Genomic DNA, 25,554 nt, shown 5'->3' on the forward strand with positions numbered 1-25,554 from the left:
GCGCAGTGCATGCGGGTGGCTCCATGTGGTGGGCAGGGTCACCCTGATGACAAGAAGAGGGTCCAGGGCCCCATCACAAGTCAAGAGGACCAGCTAGCTTCAGCCAGCATACATCCAGCATTGCCTGCATCCAGCCCACTATCCAGAAGCCAAGCCGCCCTACACCAGCTCGCTTTCAGAGCAGTCGCCCCATTGTGGCATACCGTTTAATGTAGTATATATGTTGTATCTTAATGTATATATGTATGTGTAGTTATAGGTAGATATATATAATAATTAAATGTTAAGTGGGTTAAACGTTAATTAGGGGGAAGTGTAGAGTTTGGGGTGTTGGGGGAATGTTAAGTAGGGTTAATAGTTAAGTAGGACATTATATAGATAAGGGCATTATTATAAGAAGGGGGTAGAGGGAAGGTACTCTGGCGTGAGGTAGTAGGATAATGTGTGGCGGCCTGCTTGAGACCGCCTAGCAACATGGGACCACCCTCAGAGGCCATCCTCTGGCCTCATACTCTGTGGGGCTGGTTCCTGAGTATAGGTAGGGGGTATGTTGCTAAAGACTCACCTTAAGGGTCCTTGAGACCCCTCCAAGGAAGGGTGGGCTGACGTAGCAGGTCCCCAGTTATTTGGAACTAAAGCCAGGGTAATCCTAGGGAAATGGTAAAAGATATATGTGGGGTTAGTAAATAAAGTGGGGTGCCCATTGGGATCCCTATAAAATTCACTCTGGCGTCTGTGTCCCTTAGTGATCTAAGAACTGAGGGTGAGGTCCATCCCCTGTTAACAGCTATTTTATTTTAGCAGGTGCAGCGCCCCTCCTTACCCAGCGGGCTGGGGGATGGGTGTGGTTTCCAGGAGAACTGTCCCTGACCAAAGCCAAGAATGGATGCGCTCTGGTGTGGGATGCGTCCAAGAAACAGGGGCTACACTGATACCCATCCTCCTCCCGATATTCTACACAAACCTTCTCTTGTTCTTCTACACCAACATCCTCGGGATGACTTCCAATCTCCTCCTGCTGTTCTACACCAACTTTCTCCTGATGTTCTCCCCAAACTTGCCCTTTCTCTCTTTAAATGGCTTAATCTGATGATTGATCTACTCCTCTCATCTCCAGCCGCCTCTTCTTTCTCACCTCGTCTCTCTGGATTATCCCCTTCGAAACACCTGCAACATCCTCTTCCAAACAACTACACCACTGTGCTTTATGACAGCCTTTTATAATTTGTGGGGCTCTTCGTGTGTTAGTCATCAGGTTATGGGGCTTGCACCTGCACATAAAAATGATTGGGCCCCTGGGATTGGTCCAGCTTGATTCTGCATTCGGGACATGTATATTTGATTGTATGTTGGATTAACAACTGCATCATAAAGCTACCCCGCCATCTTGGATTCCCTGTTAGCCTATGTCTGTGCATGCTCCACGACATCCACTGACCACGGCAGAGCTGTATCTGCAGCAGGAATACTGGTGAGTGACGCTAACAGAGTGATCACAAGTTAATAATAATAATATCTATTTCTGATATAGCGCTACACACACATCGGTCTCAGGGCGCGGAAATAACAGATGACATTACTATCCCACAAAGTGGTACTCAATTTATCGACCTCGGAAGGATGAAAGGCTGAGTAGACGGTGCCAGGATTCAAACTTGCCACAGCTGGCTGCTGCACAGATATCAGGGGTGGGTGCTCTACTTGCTTTGCTGACTGACCAGCATAATGCAGAAGACCGACCATATGTTTCTCTAAACCTGCCTCACGAAGGGTGTTCACTTCGCATCAGGTTGTTGCAGGTCCTTTGTCAATGCAACTAAATGGCCAATGGTATAGTTCTGAGGCCTATGACAATTGCCTGCCTACTGATGTGATCTAAGTGAGGGTGACCATGGGATCCTCCTCATACTACCCCAGATCCATCATTCACTAGCTCAGAGAGGTCACTGCCCTCCCCACCCAGGTGTTGGGAAGGAACCAGGGTCCTCCCGAACTCCCAAGCGCTTTAGAGTTAGGCAAGTCCTCTTTAAGGTGCTATAATGGATGAGGGTGGAGGAGGGGCACTGGGAAGGCTCTCTCATGCAAACATAATCACATACACAGACATAGGCAAGCACTGAATAAGGTAGTTATTGTCTAAATATAATGTGCAATTAACTATTAGATGAATAGATTTGTAATGTCAGATCCATGGCATTTTAAAAGTTTTGCTACTGCTGTAAAAGAGTCAAACTCCCCCTACTTCCCAGAAGGAATGTGGCCTGATTCAAAATAGACTGCTGGCTTAGTGTGCAGTGTCCGCACTCTGGCCAGTACGAACTGACTCACCGGGTGTCCAGTGTCCTTCATTGATCCATGCGGGTTAAAAATAGGACTCAAATGTTTTTGTGCGGCAAAATGCAGAATGGGATACATTTTAAGTATAAAGTGTGGAGGAAACTACAGGACCCAGATATGCATGAGCAGGATGAGTGAAATATGGATAAGAATGAATGAACATTGTTTATAGATAACAATGTTTAGTTTTCTTTGGGCTAGGCCTCAAGGTTTGTAAAAGTCTGCAGAGCTGCAGTGTGTTTTTGCATAGTTAGTAAAATGGAGGGACACATGAGCTACAATGTGTTTTTGCATAGCTGGCTAAAAGTAGAACAGCATGCCCTGGAAATAACGCTGACAACGAAGAAAGAAGGCTTTTTAAGCATCCCTATCATGGTAAAAGGACGGATTGGGATGAAGCCATCATCCAGCTCCAGTGACATCACCACAGCAAGTCAGGCCTATATAAACCCTACAAGAGAAGAGCGCTCAGGCAGCAGAGTCCTTTGCTACCATCCTCATTTGTAAATTAAACTTGTTATGCTTACAAGATCACCTTTTTGCATTATTTCCCTATAGGGGTGTATTGATTTTGGTGTGAGAGTAATTAGGGACACCCTTACAAGTGTTAACTATCCCGCCATGATTCCAATTCTCCCCGTACTTTGCGGAAGGCTCCTGGCCACTTCTCCATGAAAAAAAGCCACGCCTACCTACAGCGACCAATCCCCCAACTAAAATAACGCTTGTTTCCTGAGCATTTTTAGAAGGAGCCATTTTAATAGAAATCCTCTCTGCTCTCTGAAGCAGGGAGTGGCTCCAGAGAGAAGGACAGGCCGGTATTGGAGCCCGTAACAGAGAAAACTTGGATGAACACGCAAATGTAAGTAGACTCTTCTAAGAGATAACAAGAAGGGGACATGTGTGTATGACAGTAGGTGAGGTGTGGATAGGACTTTTGGTGATGTGTTAAGGTACAGATTAGATAGGATTTTGGTGATGTGTTAAGGTACAGATTGGATAGGAGGTGGGTTATGTATTGAAATTGTCGCGTATTTCTTTTATTCTACTTTTCATAACGGAAAAGGGGAGCCTCAGAGTATAAAGACTGGGAAGAAAGGGAACCTCAGCGTATAAAGACTGGGCGGTAAGGGATCCTAAGGCATAATAGGTTGAGAAGGTAGTGCCACGCGGAATTCTTTTATGATGATAAAAGCAATGGGATCCTCAGCATGTAAAAAAAGCAGAGAAGGTGGTACTATGAGAATATAAGGAAAAAATAAGTAGTGGCTCGGTATAAGGAATGGCCTGGATTTTAGTCAATTATTTTTGTAGGATTTCTCTTGCTGTCTTTTGTGGTAAAAAAAAAGAAGGAAGGTGGATGAGTCGTGGTGTGTGTGTGTGAAAACAAAGTGGGAGAAAAGGGGTGGGGGAAAAAGTGGGTTGATCTGTATTTTTGTGTAACAAGCAGCAGCATGCGAAGCATAGCAGTAAGGTGTAAGTAAAGCATAAGGGACGTGCAATATTAGTATGGGGGAAGAAACCCCAATAAGACACGTGCATAGGGCCCTGCCACTGTACTATGACAGGATAGAAAAATATCATAGACAATGGGTGTTGGAAACAGAGGAAGGGGGGATGTCCTGCTCATGGCCAGAGCAGGGCTCCCTTAACAGAAAGACATTAGAAAAAATGTATATATTTTTAGCAGCAAAATAGAAGAGAAAGAAATTACAAAAAAAAAGAGATTTTAGATCTCTGGCGGTTATTCAAGGATATGGAAGATCAGGAAGATAAAAAAGAGATCCAATGTAAGGGGATATACCCCGTAGCGCCTAAACCTGCAGTAGGGTATACAAATCCAGTCTATAAGCTTCTAGTGGTAGAGAAGTTGTCGACAACAGTATCATCAGGATCAGCAATTAGGGGGGACTCAAGAGCTTATGCACCTCCACCTCCATATAACCCATCCACAAGCAATGAGATGACCGTAGCATCAGTATACCCAGGGGGTTCACAAGCAGATATGAACAACAAGTTAAGAGCGTTGCGGGAAAGGTTGGTCAGGTTAAAAGAACCTGGAGAAGTACCACCACAAATCAGGGTACAGGTGCAGAAAATAGGGGATTGAAAGTCAGGGGATGTTAGATTCAACCCTGCGGCAATAAGAAATGTTTGTGTCGAAAAAGATGATGGATAGAGGGGGATGGACTGTTCTGGGACATGAAGTCGAACCAGCGAGGGAAAATGAATGGGAAGATCAAGGTGGCAGAAATTATGAAGAGGCAGGGAAAGAAAGAGATCGAGGAGAGGAGGCGGTGAGAAACCCATCCCCGCCACAAGAGGCAGTAGGAAGGGATAGACTGAGAAATCAACCAGATTGAATGGTGGTAGTAAAAGATCAGTAAAATACTAAAAAAGTGGTAGATAACAAAATATGCATGCAGATGCCTCTAATACATAAAGGAGTAGGGATAACGCAGTATGTGCCATGGCCTTAAATGGACAAAAATAATTTGATTTAAACTCTCCCCAGCTTATAGCCGGAGCCAGTAAATGGATATATGAATTTGAGAAACAAACATCAGGGGTAGCCTTAGCAGTAGGAGACCTTAAGAGTTTACTGGTCGCCATAGTTGGAGACCAGGCTGGGAACATATGGGTAAGGGCTAGGAACCCTGGGATAATTCTTGCACATAACGAACATGATGGAGCAGCCTTTAATGAAGTAAAGGCAAAGGTATGGGATGCCCTACGAAAGATACCCAGATACCCCTGACCTACATTATTTAATGCAGTGCACAATAGGTGATAATGATGAGGATCCAGTTAGGTTTATTCTTAAATTACAGGAAATGTGGAGTGTTGAGACAGGAGGGCAATGCTACCATTCGGTACCATTTTTCTATTTTATAGCAAAGAGGGGATTACCAAAAGAGGTCCAGAAGGCACAAGATAAAATTGTGGAAGTTGAAGCCAAAGGGTGGGCGGAGATACAAATTATAATAGTCCACGATTGTAAGAGAATCAAGGAGCGGGACAGGGAGACCACCCAGAAGCACAAAAAATGAGGCAAAACTAGTAGAAAAGAAACTAAATAAGGTTGTCGTCCATTCACCAGTGACGGCACCGGCTCAGGGGGAAAGGACAGGAGATACTCAACAGATTGTGAATGCCTCAATTACGGCACTATGGGCCGAAGAAGGACAGGGACAATGGGGTGGGAAGGCAGTACCCCAACCCACAGTGGCAGTATGGCGGAGCACCACGGGGAAGAGGGGGATTTTGAGGAGCAAGGGCAGGAGGCTGCAGGGGGACATGGCCCCGGGAGGAGGATTGAGAACATCACAGTGCTGGTATTGATAGAGATGGGCGCATTTCGCAAGGGAATGCAGGCACATGCCTGGGATGGGATTTCATTACGGGCCATCACATCCAGGGCAGGGATTCCAAGGGCCTCAAGGAATGGGACACCTGCAATTTGGGCAAGGGGGTCAAAATCAGTTTGCTTATGGGGCTGACAGACAAGGGCAATGTGGGCAACAGCCGCAGCAGAATGAAGGAACACAGTTTAACAGGATGGCAGGGGGAAAGGGCGCCCCGTTCCAAGGAGTTTAATGGTGGGGGCGGCCCTTTTTCATTCCCCTGAACAAATGCATATTCTGATTTAAACAGCCCACAGAGAGCACTTGCATGTCCAATCCTATTGACAACCGCACACCCTGAAGAGGAGCCCTTGGTAGAGGCGGAAATAGGAAACAAGCAATTTATATTTATGGTAGATTCAGGTCAACTAAATCATTCATTATGGAGGGGAACTTTCCATTATCAAGTAAAACTCTTGACACAAAGGGATTCTCTGGGGCTATTTCTACGGTTCTACACACTGAGAAGATAGATATAAAAGTAGTAGAAAAGGTAGTACAAGCCCCCTTGTTATATTCAGAGAGTTCCCCGGTTAACGTTTTGGGTAGGGATCTGCTCAGTAAACTAAATAGTAACTATATCATTCACAGGTCAAGGGGTAGTGTGTTCCACTCTGGGGATATGTGTAGCTTGAGCAATGGTAACAATCAATGCAATGGCAAGGGAGTCAGTAGTCGATGGAGTTCCTGTGGTCCTGGACATATTTGTTTATGGCATCAAGGTACTAGCAAAAGCAGTGCCTCAAATTGTGGCAAAATGTTCACGAGTGCCCACAGATTTTATTTTCCGACCCATGGTGCCACCCGAGGTGGTAGCGGGAACAATATTGTCATTAGATTTGCAAGGACTAGTAGTGTCAGACAAAAGAGTAGTCCTGATTGGAACAGAGCAGGATGGGTGCGAGTGGAGCACAGTACTATGTGTAGATCTGACAGTACAATTTAAGGAAATGAGTGATGAGGAGTTATTTGAGGACAGTGAGCAAAATGGGGAGATCGTTTTGGAAATCTTCATCCCCTGTGATATCATGATGCAGAATAGGAAGGTACTGTGCCCCTGATGGCAGTGGTGACCCTGTCTTTATTCTTTGAGAAGGATATGCGATGTGTTCCAGCACAATAATGGACTATTAATCCACATGATGTTGGGATACTGAGAGATGTGACCCCAGTACAGATTACATTGAAGTCAGGAGCCGTACTCCCAAGGGTGTGGCAGTACCCGTTGCCAAGGGAAGTGGAGGAATGGATAAAAAGCACTATTCAGGCTCTATTAGAGCAAGGGATTGTTGTGCCATCCACGGCTCCATGTAATACGGCTGTATACACAATCAAGAAAGCATCAGGGGATAGTTGGAAGATGATCCAGGATCTACTTCCTCTGAATGACGTGCTGCAGAAGGAGTTTCCAGTAGTTGCAAATCCTGTGACAATCCTATGTAGCATTGCCAAGACAGAGACGTACTTCACTGTGGTGGATATGAAGAATGCGTTCTTCTCAATTGCACTCCACCCTGATTCATGGTATCTCACTGCGTTTGCGCATGGTCAACGGCGCTTTGAGCACACAAGATTTTTAATAGAGTGCTGCATGCCGACTTAGGAAATATTCAGGTGCCTAGCACGATCATCCAGTATGTGGATGATCTGCAGGTATGCAGTGAAAATGACCAGCAGTGCAAGAGGGATTCTATTGCATTATTGGAATTTCTTGCTTACAAAGGGTACAAGGCAGATAAAAATAAGCTACAACACTGCCAACAGGAGGGACTATATTTGGGGCAACTTATCTCTGCTAACGGGAAGAAAATACTACAAGATAGCGCGGCAGTAGTATGCGCCACCCCTAGGCCCAGTACTGTCAAGGAAATACAACCGTTTTTTGGCATATGTAGTTATTGTAGGGCATGGATCCTAGACTACGCAGCCAACATAAGGTCGCTGTTACAAAGTCTCAGAGAAGGCCAGAAGACAAAAAACAGTAAATTGGAATGGCCTGCACAAATAAATATAAAATGTGAGGACTTGAAAGAAGCTATTTGCACGGCCCGTGTTTTAGCAACTCCGGACTATACACAGGAGTTTTATTTATTTTCCCACTCTGATAGACAGATCATGACTGCAGTATTGACTCAAAAGAACACAATGGGCCACAAGACATTGGCTTATTACAGTGGGACGCTCAACTCAGTCATGCAGAGACCGTTCACGTGCAAACAAGCACTCACAGCAGCTGCATTTGAGATAGAGAAAAGTTCCACGATTGTCATGTGGTGCTCTGTTACCTTGTTTGTGGAACATTTGCTATTCGCCATTTTGAAAAAGTCTTAATCAACCTTGACGACTCAGAGATCCTCTGCATATGAGATTATAATTTCCAAACCTCATATTCATATAGTAAGGTGTAGGATGGTGAATCCCGTCACATTTTTGACAGAGGCATCCACTGATGATGACCTGAAAACGCATGACTGTGCTACACACGAGATTGAAGACGAGGGTAAATCTAAAGCTAGAGACAGCGCATTGACAGAAGTAGATATACTTTATGTTGATGGGTCATCAACAATTGACCAGAAGATGGGACGGAGGCACACAGGGGCGGCAGTGGTGCCTGGTATGAAAAGATTACCTATGCACCATTCAGCTCAGGCAGCGGAACTTGTTGCTCTCATTGAGGCATTGAGAGCCTCTCAAGAGCGATGTGTCAGTCTCTGCATATGTCACAACAGTGCATGTGGGTCCGTCTCGGTGGAAGAGGAGAGAATTTCGGAAGGTAGGTGGCTCTCCAGTGCAACATGAAAGGCTGTTGGAAAAATTGACTGAAGCCTTATCATGGCCCTCCACTGTGGCAGTCGTCAAATGCGCCATACTAAAGCCACGGTTGAAATCTCTAAGGGCAACGCGGCTGCAGACCAAGCGGCCAAGTTGGCAACATATCTCCCAGATACAATGTTAACAGAGCTTATAGTGACCACCCCTGTAGAAAGCAAGATAACAGTTCCATACGCAGCATTGCCCATATCACAGATCATAGAGTTGCAAGGGAAAGTGCCTGAGGAGGAAAAGGAGTTATGGTTGCGGAGAGGAAGCAAACAGTCTCCTACTGATTTATTGTGGAGGCAGGAGAGTTCTGGGAAGGTGGTGATGCCCCAGGAATTACTGTCTGTGGCATTTGAGCAACTACATTTCCCCTCCTACAGCTCCAAACAACATATTGTGGCAGATATCCAGGAGGACTGGTTTGTGCCAAACCTCCAGGAGAGCATTTCAAAAAAAGCAATACAGTGCCTTACATGCCAACATTTTAGCACAGGGATGACATTACGGACATTAAGAGGTACATTGCCTCGCCCTACGGGGCAGTTCCATGAATTGCATATAGATTGTGCAGATATGGGGGAAAGATGCAATGGATATAGGTACCTTATTGTGGTGGTTTGCGCCTTTTCAAGGTGGGTGGAAGAAGGACCGGTTGCACACCCAGATGCAAAGTGTGCAGCACGGTTCCTGGTCAGAGAGGTGTTTCCACGATGGGGCATGTGCGAAGTATTGAGATCGGATAATGGCACACATTTCTATTGGGAAGAAAACATAGAATGTGTTCAATTAACCACCCTCAGGCTAATGGCTTTGTGGAGAGGATTAATGGTCTTTTGAAAAGTAAACTGTCAAAATTGTGTTCCACGTTAAAGAAAAACTGGGTTCAGTGTTTGCCCTTTGCCCTCTTCAGTTTACGCACACATCCTAGTAAGGACCACCATTTGACACCACACGTTGACACCACACGTACTAGTCACAGGCAGGAGCATGCAAACCCCATATGCCCTGTGAGGAAAGAGCCAGATGCACATCAAGCAGCAACAGTACTAGGAGAAGAATTTAGGGAATATTTAACGGCACTAACACGTGCTATCAAATATATTGTACGACAGATTGTGCCACCTAGGAGCGAAGGACAGGACACAACTGGACCATTATTAGCTGGGGAGCTGATCTATGTGAAAAATGTTGTGCGTCGAAGGAACAGTCCCAGGATTCAAGGTCAATATGATGTGGTGTTCTGTACGCTTCTCGCTGTCCGTGTAAAGGAGTTTCGATATTGGGTGCATCTCTCGGATGTCCGAAGAACAACTGAGACTAGTGTATTACAAAAGTCAATTGACGGATCAAGGACATAACTGGTGAAGAAGACGTTTCTTTTCTTTTTTAATTTTGTATTGTTTTTATTTTTGATCTTTTTTCACTTTTTTTTTATTTTTCAATTTTTTAAGGTCTAGAACCAGGTCGGCTCGGGTCAGAAAAGGGTCTCTCTCTTTCCCCCTTTCCCTTTCTCTCCCTCTCTCTCCTTCACTCTCTGTCTCTCTTTTTCTCTCTCTCTCCCTCTCTCTTGCTAACCTTTTTTCTCCTCTCCAAGGATAAGCAAGGATGCCTGACCGACGTGTTCAAACCTCTCTGTTATGCAGAGATAATGATAAACTGAATGTAATTTGTTCTAGGAATTCTGCATTATGCTTTCTTGGTAGACCGATAATTATATTGTTTTGTGTGACACTGGTTGTTGTTGTCGGAGTGTATGAAGGTATCTCTGTTATATGGGGTGGCCATATAAAGGAGGGGATGGACAGTTACATATAAAGGAAAATAATGTTAGTAGATTCATAAGCAAATCTATGAACATGTCTATGATAAATAAGAATCAAATAATGTCTCATTTTTTGCCGGCCAACCCCACAGATTTTCTTAGATGAATATAAAGGGAAGTACGAAGGACGTATGATTTATATAAGGGGTTGGGCTTTGACGCCATTTCTGACATTCAGCATTCAGAGTCGTCTAATAGCTAATAATCTGATATGCATACTGTGGGCCCCATTACGAGTTTGGAGGTAAGTAACTGCCTTTACCGGCATGGAGCAAATACTGTGTCCGTGTTGCTCCAAGCCCGCTATTAGAGGACGATTACGAGTATGTGGGCACAAGCTTTGTGCCATGCCGGTAATGACCTTACCGCTCTGCCGTTAAAGGGCAAAAAATCGCCCTTACCGACATTGCGCGAAGCGCAGATAGCTCCACCGCCATCCATGCCGCCGGCATTAGCGGTGACCGCTACCAGCGATGGCCGCTATTAGCGGTCACCGCTAATAGCTATAACCGTTAATAAGCGGAACCGGAAGTAGCGTCATCGCACAGGAACGGGAAAGAGCACGCTGGCCATCTTTAAAAAGACAATCCATTGCCATCCTCTGTAACCAGGACCTATATCACCACCACACTTGTTCCAACATATACTTGCAGCATATTACAATGCCCAAGGCACTAAAAAAAGGTGCTGTGTGCTTGCGCAAGGAGCGCTTCTCAGAAGAGGAGCTCAACATGCTGGCAGATACGCTGGCAGAAAATGGGGATGTTGTCTTCTCCAATGACATGCGACGTGCAGTGCAGCGGAAAAAAGAGATATGGGCAGAGGTGGCGCAGAAAGGGAGTGCCGTTGGCACCACCCCGCGCACAGTAAAAGATGTCTGGAAGCGCTGGGACGACCTGCGCTTACGCGTCCGCAAAATCATCTCTGCTAACCGTACCCAGGGGATGGCAACAGGTGGTGGTGCGGCCTCCCCCACAAAGATGCATCGCTGTGAGGAGACCTGCGCAAGCCCAACACAACCCTGGAACCTACAGCACAAATGTGCATTAGGGACACCACCACAGCACCCACACCAGCCACATCCACACAGGAGCCAGTGGCTGAAGGCACGATATCCACAGTAAGCAGTACTGTCAGGGAGACAGCTGCCACGGCAGCTGTGTCGGATGAACAACACACTCCGACACCCGGAACACCTACTGCTACAGGCCCCCAACAGTCACCCCAACCCTCCCCACCCAGCAATCAGTATGCCAGCAGCCATGAGCTGTCTGTGGTGGAGTCCTGGCCAGGGAGCTTCAGCCCCACGGGGAGCACGCATGAGGCCCCAACCATTCCGCATGCACCACCAACATCCGCCAGTGTCCGGGACAGGCAGGAGGGGATCAGGGCAATACAACAGCGCCAGGAGGAGCTGACAGGGCTGGTGACCCAGCACACCACCGATTGTGGCCAGGCAAGGGAGGAAATCAGGGAATGCGCAGCATCCCTCAAATCTGCCATAGAGTCCACTGGCAAAGACATATGCAGCGAATTGGCGGCTGTGAGGGAGGTCCTCACCCAAATGGTGGCAGCATTGGAGTCGCTGCGTCCCACACAGGTGGTTGAACAATCAGGCACCTCCTCAAATTCAAGCTCCAGGCAGACCAGCCCCCTGCATAGGTCTGTGTGGAATATGCACAGGTCAGACAGGGGTCCACCCAATGCTGCAAGTGGAAAAAGGGTGTAGGTGCAGCCTGCCATTCCGAACTCCTGAAAACTAATGGTGCTTGCAAGTGCACACCATGTGTGGGGAAGTTGAGGGGGGAGGAGAAGGAGGGAGAGGGTGTGTGGGGAAGTTGAGGGGGAGGGGAGAGAGGGTGTGTGGGGAAGTTGAGGGGGGAGGGGGGAGAGGGTGTGTGGGGAAGTTGAGGGGGGAGGGGGAGAGGGTGCGTGGGGTGGAGGGCTTGTGCACTTAATATGTTATATTTCTTCAATACACCTGTTGTGAAATCCGAATTCACATGAGCAGACATTGCTTATTGTGTACATGTGCTTTATTGGTGAACAGTCTACAGTGTCCATGTCCCTGACACACCCAGTGCTCTGAGTCCCACCTCCATGTCACACTCCGCATCCATGTGTGCTAGAAACATTGGTTAATCAAAGTCTGATGCACGGCATGTCCCGCCTGTGCATCGCTGCCTCCCTGAAGGGCAGCCCTATCTCCACCCTCCTCATCCTCATCGTCAGATGGTTGTAGTTCAGCATCAGGAGGCAGAGGCACATGTATTGTGCCCTCATGTGACTCATTTGTACGCAGTAATGGACAACTGTCCTTTTTGATGAGGCTATTTGGTGCTGTGCATTGGCCATACAAATTGTTTGTCGCTGCATTGTGTTGCGGAGGCTACGGTCTGATTATGTGAAGTGTACATGTTGATGGCTATGTTATGGTTGTAGCAATGCATTATTTTCATGGTAAGGTATCTTACGTCTTACATTTTGGTGTCAGGTCTCAGGTCCAGTCTGGCCTGCTTTGGGGTATGAGCATGGTCCATCTTCTCAGGTACTCTCAGCCAGGTGGAGTATGCATCTCTCCCCACCCCATCTCAGCCATGTGAAGTATACATCTCTCCCCCCCATCTCAGCCAGGTGAAGTATGCATCTCTCCCCCCCATCTCAGCCAGGTGAAGTATGCATCTCTCCCCCCCCATGTCAGCCAGGTGAAGTATGCATTCCCCCCATCTCAGCCAGGTGAATTATGCATCTCTCCCCCAATCACCTACCCACATTGCGATGCCATGGGCCTGACATGCAACTCACCGAGTAGCCAGGATCTGTGCTCTGCGTGTCGCTCCATGTAGCGTGGTATCGTGGAGTTCTGCATGACCATTGAATCCTGGGTTGATCCGGGAAATCGGGCACAGCAATGTGTGATGATCTTGTTTGAGTCACACACCATTTGCACGTTGATGGAGTGGTATAATTTACGGTTGCGATACACTGCATCCATGGCTTGTGGGACCACTAATTTAACATGGGTGTTGTTGCCGGTCATCAATGGGTTAACTTGTTTAGCCCCCGCCGTTGGAGAGGCAGAGTTTATAACGGGGAGTTGGGGAACGAAGGGAGTTCTGGGTAAGGCGCGAGAAGCGCCAGTTACTGTTTGTGAAAGTGAAATAAAGACATGTTGAGAAATCCCTCCATGTGCGCGTCCTCCTTTCAGGCCTTGTAAGAGGCAACACTGGCGACGAAGGCTGTCCGTGCACACAACGGAGTCCTCCTTTGGCAATCCGCCATATCCTCTCTCGGATGTCCGCCGAGTCTCCTCCTACTCCTCCTCCTCTAGTACGAGTAACGGCAATCCGCCGTGTGCGTGTGGGCATTTGCTTACGCGCCGAACTCCTCTCCTCCTCCATCGTCACGCCTGTGACGGCGTGCCAGACAGCTGCGCGAGCACTGGGAAGTGCACATTTGGTCCTGGCAGTCCGCCAGGTCCGCTCCAGCGATGCGTGCCGGTGATCCCACCCACGCCCTCCGGCTGCACCTCCAGCCCTCTTTCTCCTAAGAGCCCATCCTCGTCACCAGACCCTCAAGTGAGTGCAAGTCCATGCTCACCTGCGTGTTAGGCCTACACCAGCGAACGCCATCGTCTGCGGTGCGGTCGCCACTCCGGGCCAGAGAATTTGAGGCAGCATTTGGACTGATTGTACGCCCGCGGGCTCCCACGGCCCAGCAACATGAGCAACCATGTGTCCAATCCTGGATCCCCCCAACTGGCCCGCGAGACAAAACCAATACAGCTGCGGTTACCCCCGCCATTCCCCATGGCGCCCCAAGCCACCAAGGGGCTGAGATGGACTGACTGGATGGAAGACTTTCAGCACTATGTGCAGGGGTCTGGTGATGGCGACTCCCCCAATATAGGGACATCTTCCTCAATTTGGTGGGGGGGGGGATAAAGACAGTTGTGAAAACGATCCCCGCAGCTCAACAAACCACATTCACAAACCTGATTGGGGCTCTAGACAAACTCCTCATCATCGAAGTCAACCGCGACTGCGAGCGGTATCTATTTAACAAATGCACTCAATTGCCACAAGATACAGTCGATGAATTCATAACCCGCTTGAGAGTGAAGGGAGCAAACTGCCAGTTCGACGCATTTTCTCTAGAAGAAGCGATAAGGCTGAGGGTCATAGAAGGGTGCCTGTACCCCGCACTCAAGAAACAGCTACTGAAAAAACCCCTCACCATCCCAGAAGTCAGCGAGATTGCTCGCATACATGAGCGGGTTGATGCCAAAGCCTCATCCATGAGCAACACAGGCAACCCCAAACAAGACACCAATGAAGTCGTCGCAGCCATACAGCCCCCTCGTCAAGGCGACAGAGGGTCGCAACCATACAGAGCACAAATTACGCAGGTTCCACGCCAACAGAGACAATGCTACCGCTGTGGGATTTTCTTCCCACACTCCGGGTCATGCCCAGCTCTATCCCAACGATGCACAAACTGCGGAAGAGAGGGACATTTTCACTCTGTATGTAGAGAAGGCATACCATTTCCTCCAATGCGCCCCCAAGCGCCCGCCAGGACGCCTCTCCCTCGCCGTCCCCTCAATACAATCAACCCAGATACTACCAGCAAGGGCAAGGACAGAGGCGATACGTCAGAGACATTGACGAGTACCAAGCACAAGGGTACCCACCACAGTTAGACCAAACCAGATATTTCACGGATGAGTATGAAATATGGGTACCAGCAGATTATATGCCTGAAACATTCTACCACGACAAGCCGGAAGCAGCATACAACACGCCATATGATCAATTCGACCAGGACGAGTACGTCAATCTTATACTTGACAATGAAGAGGCCAGGGAAGCCCCCAAAATCCCGATCAAAATGGGGAACTGCCAATTCCGATTCATGGTCGACTCAGTTGCTACTGTTAAGATCATGGGCGAACAGGACTACGCTAAAATACCAAACCCGCCAACGCTCGAACCATCACTCTCGAGAATTTTTCAATGGGGAGCTGCCACCCCCCTGCAGACAGTGGGGCGTTTCACACAACGTCTCCTCTTGAATGGTCGGCAAGTGGACACAACCATTCACATCATCCGATCACTTGCCAGAAGCCGATGCCTACTCAGCTATCATACGGCATCCCGCCTCGGACTGATTGAGATACACGTGAAGGCGGGAGACACCATTACCGCAACCTCGAACAGACCGAATCCGAGAGACTCTGTCGGCACGATAGCATGCTACCAATCCCAGAACCTCATCACACAAGGTGACATCACAAGAATATTCCCCAACCTATGCACAGGGCTGGGTAAACTCAAGGCCCCTCCCATCAGACCCCACATCGACCCCTCAGTGAGACCGGTGCCACAACACCCAGGAGAGTTGGGTTCCACATGGAAGGGGCAGTGTCCGAATCCGTCCAACAACTGCTTTACGATGGTATCATCGAGTCAGCAACGGGGCCAACGCCATGGGTATCCCCTCTTGTGGTCGTGCCCAAGGAAGGAGGCAAGATCCGGTTGTGTGTGGACATGAGGGTAGCAAACACCGCCCATTCAACGGGAGAGGCATCCGGGCCCGTGCATTGAGGACATGATTGTGCAACTAAACAATGCCCGGATGTTCTCCAAGCTCGACCTAATCCAAGGCTACCACCAGCTGGAGCTGCATCCTGACTCCAGGCCCATTACAACGTTCGCGACGCACGACGGACTTTTCAGATACCGGAGACTGAATTTTGGCATCTCGTCCGCCACAGAGATTTTCCAGGAAGCCATACGCCAGGTCATCAGGCCCATAAGAGGCACGCTGAACTACAGTGACGACATCCTTGTTTTTGGGTCTTCAAAAGAGTCCCACGACAAAGCACTACACGCCACTTGTGCAGCGCTTGAGGAGGCGGGACTCACACTCAACATCACCAAATGCCGATTCAGCAAGACAAAACTAAAATTCTTTGGACACATCTTTTCCAGTGAAGGGATGATGCCGGATCCCGACAAGGTCGACACAATCACCAACCTCGGCGAACCACAGCAGGTTGCGGATGTTCGCTCCTTCCTCGGCATGGCGGGATACTGTGCAAGGTACATACCCCATTACGCCTCTCTCACTGACCCGTTGAGGAAGCTACTGCAAAAAGACTCAACCTTTGAGTGGACCCCCGCATGCCACCAGGCTTTTATCAGCATCAAACACGCCCTAACAGAAGCCCACCGCCTTGCCTACTTCAATCCCTCATGGCACACAGAAGTGGTGGTTGACGCAAGCCTGGTTGGCCTTGGCGCCATTTGAGTCCAAACCAGCGGCGAAGACATTGACCCCAGACACGTGGTTGCTTATGCAAGCAGGGCATTGTCAACCCTAGAACTGGCCTATTCCCAGGCAGAGAAGGAGAGTTTGGCAGCGGTCTGGGCATGTGAGCATTTTCACATTTTCCTCATTGGGAAACGGTTCACGTTGATCACTGCCCACCAGGCGCTGTTGTCGTTGTTCGGGAACCCGCACACCAAGATGCCCCCGAGGATTGAGCGGTGGGGCATCCATCTACAGGAATACAACTATGACATTATACATCGTCCCGGGGGTGACCTCAACTCCGCTGACTATCTGTCGCGACATCCAGTCGGATCTCCATTGACCCGGAAAGGCGATGTCGCCTATGTGCAGTACGTAGCATCCAACTCGCTACCTCCGGCCCTATCCCTTGAGATGGTCGCCACTGCATCGGCTGCTGACCCTACGACAGCCGTGTTACGCTCACCTGATTCCCACGGGGGCGTCGATCTGGACTGGCCCGCTGTTGCTTCCACCAGAGTAACACGTAGAGCCGAGATGACAGATTGGACAGACCCACTTAGCTTCGTTTGTTGGACTCGTACGAATATCTTTCTGAAGATTTGGAAAGATGAGCTCTCCATCCTGCGTCGAGCGCAGGGGCGCGTAGACGACCAGTTACTTCACTGGCGTGGAGGAATTGGTGAGTTCCAGTATTGACTCTAGGTCCAATTGTTCGTAAGAGTTCAAAAGTCTGATCTTCACTCTGCCAGATTCCTTGCAGGTTGCGGATTTAAACCACCAGAAGAGTTCCAAGTGGCGATTGGTAAGATCCTGGTAGGTCTATGTGGTTCTCCCCTTTGGGGCCGGGGTACAGCGATGATGCAGAATTAACTGCGCCGACCCGAAATGAGGTGAGTACCCCCTGTGGTAAATCAGGTAAGTCTTTGGGGTTAGGTTGTATTGTCCTTGTTTTTTCCCCTTAGGGGCCAGGGTGCGGCGGTGATTCAGAATTGACTGCGCTGACCCGAGATGAGGTGAGTACCCCCCTGTGGTAATCAGGTAAGTCTTTGGGGGTGATTTGTATTGTCCTTGTTTTTCCCCTTAGGGGCCGGGGTGCGGCGGTGATGCGGAATTGACTGCGCTGACCCGAGATGAGGTGAGTACCCCCCTGTGGTAATCAGGTAAGTCTTTGGGGGTGATTTGTATTGTCCTTGTTTTTCCCCTTAGGGGCCGGGGTGCGGCGGTGATGCGGAATTGACTGCGCCGACCCGAGATGAGGTGATTACCCCCCTATGGTAAATCAGGTAAGTCTTTGGGGGTGGTTTGTATTGCCCTTGCTCACCTATATGTTCTTGTCTCCCCCAGGTGTTGAAGAATGGCCTGGAGATGCTGGATTCGCGATGGAGTAAAGGAATGCAGCCTCGGTTGGTGAGTTCAGCGCGGCTCTGCGAGGTGCGTGGCAATGCACCTGAGAAGGCTTCTCTCTTCCAGATCGACAATGTGCTGGATCAAGGATTCAGGTAAGGGTTTTGTTCTGACCTCTTCTCCTTTTCCTTTTCTTGTTCCAGGTGTTCCAGGGCTGAAGCGGGCGTGGCTGAAGACTGGAGCTGCTGAAGACACGGTGAGCGTTACGCTGCAGCAAGCAGAATAACGTGAAGCACGTGTGGCTGTCCAGGTGTGGATTAAATAGCCTTGGAAGAAGTCCCAGGTAAGTGTTCTTCCACAGCCCCACCCAAGAGGAAAGGAGTACCTGAGTTAAAGTAGTCCCTTTAAGCCTCATTTGGCATGTGGCTTCGTGCAGCATGGTCTGCATCAGGTAGGTATGCAGCATGGTCTGCAAGAGGTAAGATTTCTGTAATGAGCCTGGCGCCCATGGCGCCAGGACTGACTTTATTCTTATGAGCCTGGCGCCATAGGCGCCAGGACTGTAGCCAAAGAGCCCCTAACTGGGGTTTTTGGGCATGCTTCAAGTGGCATGATGCCTGCTTCCGGGGTAGCTGGGACTGGTCTGGCTTTCCGGGGGCAGGCATCTTGACAGCCCTCGCTATCAGCCTCACGTTGACCAACAAGTGGAAAGACCATCACAGAGCAATGCTGGCACACCCGGGAGTGAGCAGGCAGGAGATCGAAAGACTGGCTAGGGTGCACAAGGAACTGGCTGTCAAGGACAACAACATTCTTCTCAGAGGATGCAGGATTGTCATCCCTGCCACACTAAGGAGCGAGGTTGTCCGAACGGCCCATGAGGGGCACAGAGGGGCCGAAAACACAAAAAAACAGCTGAGGTGTCACGTCTGGTTCCCTTTCTTAGATGCAGCAGTAGAGGAATGTGTGAAGAACTGCCAAGCCTGCCAGTGCACAGCCCCGGCTGAAAACCCACCCCCACTACAGGACTCGCAGATACCCGATCGCCCGTGGGAGCGAGTAGCCATGGACTTCTATGGGCCCACGGAACCGGGTGACTCATCGCCTGCTGCTAATAGACGAACATTAAAGATTCACGATTGTCAAACTGGTTACCACCACAGCGTTTCCCCAAGTAGCAGCGGCACTGGAGGAAGTATTCAGCGAGTGGGGAATCCCCAAAACAGTCAAGTCTGACAATGGACCACCGTTCTGTGGCCACGACTTCGGGGCACTGGCGAAGCATCTGGGCTTCACACACATGAAGATAACCCCCCGCCACCCGCAAGCGAACGGAATGGCAGAACGCTTCATGGCGTCAATTAAAAAGACGATACAGAGGGCCAGAGTCGAAGCAGTCAATCCCCACCAGGCACTGTGTCGACTCTTACGAGACTATAGAAACACACCCCATGAAGCCACGAACAAGACACCCGCCGGGCTAATGCTCCGCTACGAAGTGCGAACCTGCATACCACGCAACCCGTCAAGCGATGTACCGCCGGACATGGACATACTCCAAAGGGATGCAGAAGCCAAAGACAGAGCAAGACAAGACACCGACACTCGCCGCCACGCAGTGACAAAAGATTTCCACATAGGAGATGAAGTTCTCGTCCAACAGCCAACGCCCAAAAAGACAGATCCGCGGTTTGCCCCAAGTCCCATGAGGGTAACCGCAGTGAAAGGTACAATGGTGACAGCCGAAGATCAAAATAGAGCTGTCACTAGGAACTGTCAGCAATTCAGACACTATGTCAGGCGAGAGGGAACGGAGCTACCTCAGAGACCGTGTTCCCCAGAACCGCGAGAGCCGCGAGACGACCTGTGGACCCCTCCGGTAGGAGATCCTGGAGGGACAAGCCATGAAGCAGGAACTCAGGGAATGTCAGGGCCAGTTGCCCAAGATGAGAGACCATGGCGAACCATCAAGAGACCTATGAGGCTTGTTGAAGAATGTTGAGTTGATATTTGGACATATTGTTCGGGGGTGGTGTTGCCGATCATCAATGGGTTAACTTGTTTAGCCCCCGCCGTTGGAGAGGCGGAGTTTATAATGGGGAGTTGGGGAACGAAGGGAGTTCTGGGTATGGCGCGAGAAGCGCCAGTTACTGTTTGTGAAAGTGAAATAAAGACGTGTCGAGAAATCCCTCCGTGTGCGCGTCCTCCTTTCAGGCCTTTTAAGAGGCAACAGGTGTAGTCGATGGCGCCAATGCAACCAGGGATGCCGGCCAGTGAATGGAAACCAACTTTGATGTTGGACATCTCCTGGGCTGTCCGTGGTAGGAAAATGTGATCGCCTGTGTGCTTCAGGAGGGCATCAAGCACTTGGTTCAGCATACGTGAGAATAATGGTTGTGATATGCCATGCATCTGTCCTACTGTGTACTGGTAGGTGCCTGTGGCCAGGAAGTGGAGCACAGACACCACCTTCAGTAGAGGGGGGGATGGCGGTACGGATGTCTATGAGGCTGAAAATGTCGTTATGTATCATGTCCACAATGGTGGTGATGGTGTCCCCGTCCAGACGGTACAGGGTGTGTATCTGCTCAGGGGTTAGGCTGAATGGATTGGCACTGATTCGACGGATTGGGGCTGCCTGTGTGGTACAACTGTCTGCAATGGTGGTGCAGGCTGGGCCTGTCTCACCCTCCTTCTCCTCCTCCGTCTCCTCTGTGCTGCCTGTTGTTGTTGTTGCTGGAGTTCCACTGCAATCATGTCCTCCAGCCCCAGCATTGCTACTAGTATTGGAATCATTTTTGTGTGTGACTGGGTGTGGGAAGGGGTGGGGTGTGCTCCTTTTGTGCTGTCCCAGTCTATATTACCTCCACCTGTGATGATTGTGTGCACCTGTGGCAGTTGGGAACACTGCACATGGCCGTTTACGGGTGGTCTGTGATGCCGGTATTTGCTCCATGCCGGTAAGGTACTTTTCTGTCTTCTGTAGGCCGTTATTAGCGTGTCCGCAATACTTGTGTTCAGCTCCTGTTTACGCAATGCCGCATTTGCCACCATGTGAGGTCACATGCCCGCGCCCATGGCGCTATTAGAGGCACTGTTGTTTACTTTACCGCTAATAGCGGGCTGGTGGATCGTAATGGCCCGGAGCGGTAAACGATGCCGGTAATCCTTTACCGGCATCGTTCTTCCCTTACCTCCAAGCTCGTAATGAGGCCTGTGTGTAGGAATGTGATGATTGAAAGCTGTTAGGTGTGTGCACTCATCCCGCATGCATCAGGGTCTCCTAAGGTTTTAGTTCCACGCCCAGTCCCAGTTATAGAGGCCCAATGCCTGGTACATCTTGCACTATTTAGGATAAAGGACACATTCCAGACACACAGCGTGCAGTTGAGGAGCATCGATCTAGACCCAGCAATTTCCTTGGGAGTTAACTCACATGTCAACAAGAAATGGCAGGGTACCACAGTGACGTGCCCGGGAGATGAACTGATCGAGTACAGCAAAGAAATAATAGCCTGAGTAGAGATTATTGGGCCTCATTACACAGTAGGAGGTAACCATGGCGCTATTAGCGCCATGGCTACCCCCTTACCGCCTTCTGGGTCCCGGTAAGCGGTATGGGGACTTACCGGGTCATTCCGACCCCGTAGGACCCGGTAAATCCCCATGCCAATTACCATTCCCCATTCCCATTCGAGCCCCCATAGAGCTCAATGGGAATGGGGAAGGAGCTAATAATGTCAGCGGGTCCCGTCCTTAACGTGTGGTTTGACCACACGTTAAGGACGGGACCCGCTGAGGGACCTCGTAGTACCGCCTACCGTGTAATGAGGCCCTATGTGTGCGCAAATATTGTCCCAATTCATCACAATGCTGATATGGATTGTGACAATGGAGAAGCCAGTGTGAATACATAGAGCCATGGACTATGAACTTTGTTTTAGCAATGAAGGAACAGTTCCTGTTGGCGCAAACACACAGTGCAACCACACTCTTGTGATCTCTGATATGACCAAAGGAAAGGCAGCAGTGATGGATTACTCCTGGGTTTGTGGCCGACAAGCCTACTTGCACCTACCATCATCCTGGAGGGGCAAGTGTTCACTGGCCACCCTGCACTCAGTACTAGTAATCCTGGAAGAACACCTTAAGGGAAAAGAACTGCCTGTCAAGGTGCCAACATCCACTCCAGCAACTAAAGCCGGTCAAGTGGCACAGCGAGTAGAGTGCTCGCTTTGACATCTGTGCAGAGCTTGCTAACGCAGGTTCGAATCCCGGCAGGTCCAAACTCAGCCTTTCATCCTTCCGAGGTCGATAAATGAGCACCACACACAGTGGGTAATATTAAGCAGCGTTCAGACGCCTCAGGGTTCGTAGCGCTATATAAATGTGAAATTATTATTAAAGAAGCAGAGAGATACTTGCAGATCACACAAGAATTTCATATGCTGCCAGAAAAAGAACGATTTCAACGACTGAAAAGAAAGAAGAGATCAAACTATATCTCAAAAGAGTCTTCCGCACTACTCAGAGGAATACCTGACGAGTATCGACTTTTTAGCTCAGCAGAGACTTTCTTTTCATCTTTTTTGGCCCTTGGGGTACAAGCTCCAAGTGGGTTCAGATCATTCGATGGGAGCTTTTCCAGCTCGCCAATGATAGAGGATGGGTTCAACAACAACAAAGTAGAGCTCAGTGCATTGGGACTCATGACGATACAGATCCGCTACATGCTGGATCTGTTAACAGCCATAGAAGGAGGAGTGTGTAAAAAGCTGGGAAGCAACTGCTGCACTTTTGTACTCCCAGAGGATGCCGAGAATGGGTCACTATCCCACATCATTGAGGCGTGCACAATCTAGGTGTTCAAACGAAGAAAGAAGGTGGCATTCAGAACATGGATTGGCTATCGCTTGCCTTTGATTGGGTCCCGTCATGGCTGGGGCTAGCAGTAAAAATACTGGTGCCCGTTATCGTGTTCTACTTGGTTTTCTTCTGCACGTGCCAATTGGGTCTCCGATGTTGTGTCAATGTAGTACCTAGTAGTGCAAAGATGATGGTATCAATTGGGAGTTCTAATGTACCTTGCCATACAATTAACAGTGAAACTCAAACTGATACTTTTGGGGTTGTAGATATGTCCGGTGGGGGTGAGTTTGTTACTGTAGAAGTAACAAAAAGGGGGGAATGTTGGGAAGAAACCAGGGTCCTACCGAACCCCCAAGCGCTTTAGAGTTAGGCAAGTCCTCTTTAAGGCGCTATAATGGACTAGGGGGAGGAGGGGCACTGGGAAGGCTCTCTCATGCAAACATAATCACATACACAGACATAGGCAAGCACTGAAGAAGGTAGTTATTGTCTAAATATAATGCGCAATTAACTATTAGTTGAATAGATTTGTAATGTCAGATCCAAGGCATTTTAAAAGTTTAGCTTGTGCTGTAAAAAGAGTAAAACTCCCCCTCCTTCGCAGAAGGAATAAGGCCTGTGGGATTCAAAATAGACCGTAGGCTTTGTGTGCAGTGTCCGTCACTATGGCCAGTGTGAAATGACTCACCAGGTGTCCACTGTCCGTCAAGGGTCCATGCTGGGTAAAAATAGGACTCAAATGTTTCTGTGCTGCATAATGCAGAATGGGATTTCCTCCTGTGGAGGAAACTACAGGACCCAGACAAACATTAGCAGGATGAGTGAAATATGGATAAGAATGAATGAAAATTGTTTATATATAACAATGTTTAGTATACTTTGGGCTAGGCCTCAAGGTTTGTAAAACACTGCAGAGCTGCAGTGTGTTTTTGTATAGTCAGCAAAATGGAGGGAAGCATGAGTTTCAGTGTGTTTTTGCATAGCTAGCAAAATGTAGAACAGCATGCCGTGCCAAAACCGCTAACAACGAAGAAAGAAGGCTTTTGAGCATCCTATTATGGAAAAAGGACGGATTGGGATGAAGCTATGATCAGGCTCCAGTGACATCACCACTGCATGCCAGGCCTATATAAACCCCTGCCTGAAACCATTTTGGTAGGAAGGAATGGGGAGAGGGACAAGAGAAGACTGTTCACACAGCAGAGTTCTTTGCTACCATGTAAATTAAACTTGTCATCCTTACAAGATCGCCTTTTTTCCTTATTTCCCTAGAGGGGTGTATTGATTTTGGTGTGAGCGTAATTAGGGACAACCTTACAGGTCATTCGACCAGATGTCCCCAGAGTAAAGCAGGGGACTTCAGCACAGAACCATCACTGCTATCCTGACAAGAAAGACTGTGAAAGCCAAGTCTATAGTTTTGAGACTACCCTGGGCAGGGGAAACAAGCAGAACTGGGCCTACCTAGCCCCAAGGAAAAGGGATCCTGATTTCTGTTATTTCTGGGGTTTATTGTTTGGGTAGAACTCCCTGAAATGCCTTCCCCAAAAAGCTGTTTAAAAAAAAAATCAAGTTAAAAAAGGGCAACAATTGTCAGGTCCTTTTTGTACTATCTACATTTTATGACTGCAAGCATTCACTAATTCAGTCTCAGGCTGTTAAAGGGCACTCACTTGATTGAGTCTGGTGTCTTGCAATATTGTAGAGATGAGTATCCATCCTCAGACACTGCATTTGGGTTGGCACCGAAAGAAAGCAGAAGACGCACACTCTCAGTGCAGGCATTCTCACAGGCTTCCTGCAAAGGCGTCAGTCCACCCGGGGCAAACTCCACATTTGCACCTCGCATTAGAAGGTGCTTCAGGCAATCTGTGTAGCCACGGCTGGCGGTGATGTGTACAGGGGTCGTCAACATTTGGTCATAAGTGAGAGACCAGACACCTGGAAAAGACAGAAATGATTAACAAACACCTTTCACTGCTGCAAAAGGTTGAGAGTAGCTTCCACGCACACAGGCGTGCACTTGCAAATCATTGTCAGAGGCTGGAGGAACAAGTGCAAATGGTCATCGCAAAAGGTACAATTATAAAACAGATTTGTTTTTATGTAGTGCTGGTAATGGCTGCTTCTATCACTGTAATTAATGGGTGCTACTTTTACCCATCAAAATGGTACTCATTTTATCGACCTTAAAAGGACAGAAGGTTTGGAATTCTGGTAAGGATGGCTCAGACACTGGCCTGCTGGTTGTACCTATGCATATTGGCAACAGGAACCTGGGGAAGGGGAGCGATTTCCTGGCACTGTGAACACTGTCCACGTGGAACTTTTGGTTGGAGTTATATCATTTTGTTGAATTGGAACATTTGTGCACCTGGTGATCCAGAGAGAATATTCTTTGCACCTTAGGGTTTATTTTTATAGTGTGAGGGCCCGAATAAGATTTCGGACACAGGACATATTTTTACTTTGGACATCTTGACAACAGACAGACCACTTAGTTTTTGGTTGAGGTAGGGAAATACCTCCTATGATAGGGATACTAAGGCATTTTCCCAACCCTTTTGATTTTGAATACAAGTTTATAGCCAAAACTTTGAGTCCTCTGTGTCCGTGTCTCATTCCTAGCTCCTCACA

General features: G+C 48.7%; 1 protein-coding gene across 1 annotated transcript in view; it reads right to left on the reverse strand.

Moving 5' to 3' along the window:
- ASB10 (ankyrin repeat and SOCS box containing 10) overlaps window positions 1-25,554 on the reverse strand; it is a 426,206-nt gene that overhangs the window by 234,512 nt on the left and 166,140 nt on the right. Inside the window, exon 2 of the mRNA XM_069643101.1 lies at window positions 24,591-24,858. Coding sequence (XP_069499202.1) covers window positions 24,591-24,858 — 268 coding nt within the window. The remainder of the gene's footprint in view (window positions 1-24,590; window positions 24,859-25,554) is intronic.

Source organism: Ambystoma mexicanum, chromosome 2p (genome assembly GCF_040938575.1).
Source record: "Ambystoma mexicanum isolate Mex_15411 chromosome 2p, UKY_AmexF1_1, whole genome shotgun sequence".
Classification (NCBI taxonomy): Eukaryota; Metazoa; Chordata; class Amphibia; order Caudata; family Ambystomatidae; genus Ambystoma; species Ambystoma mexicanum.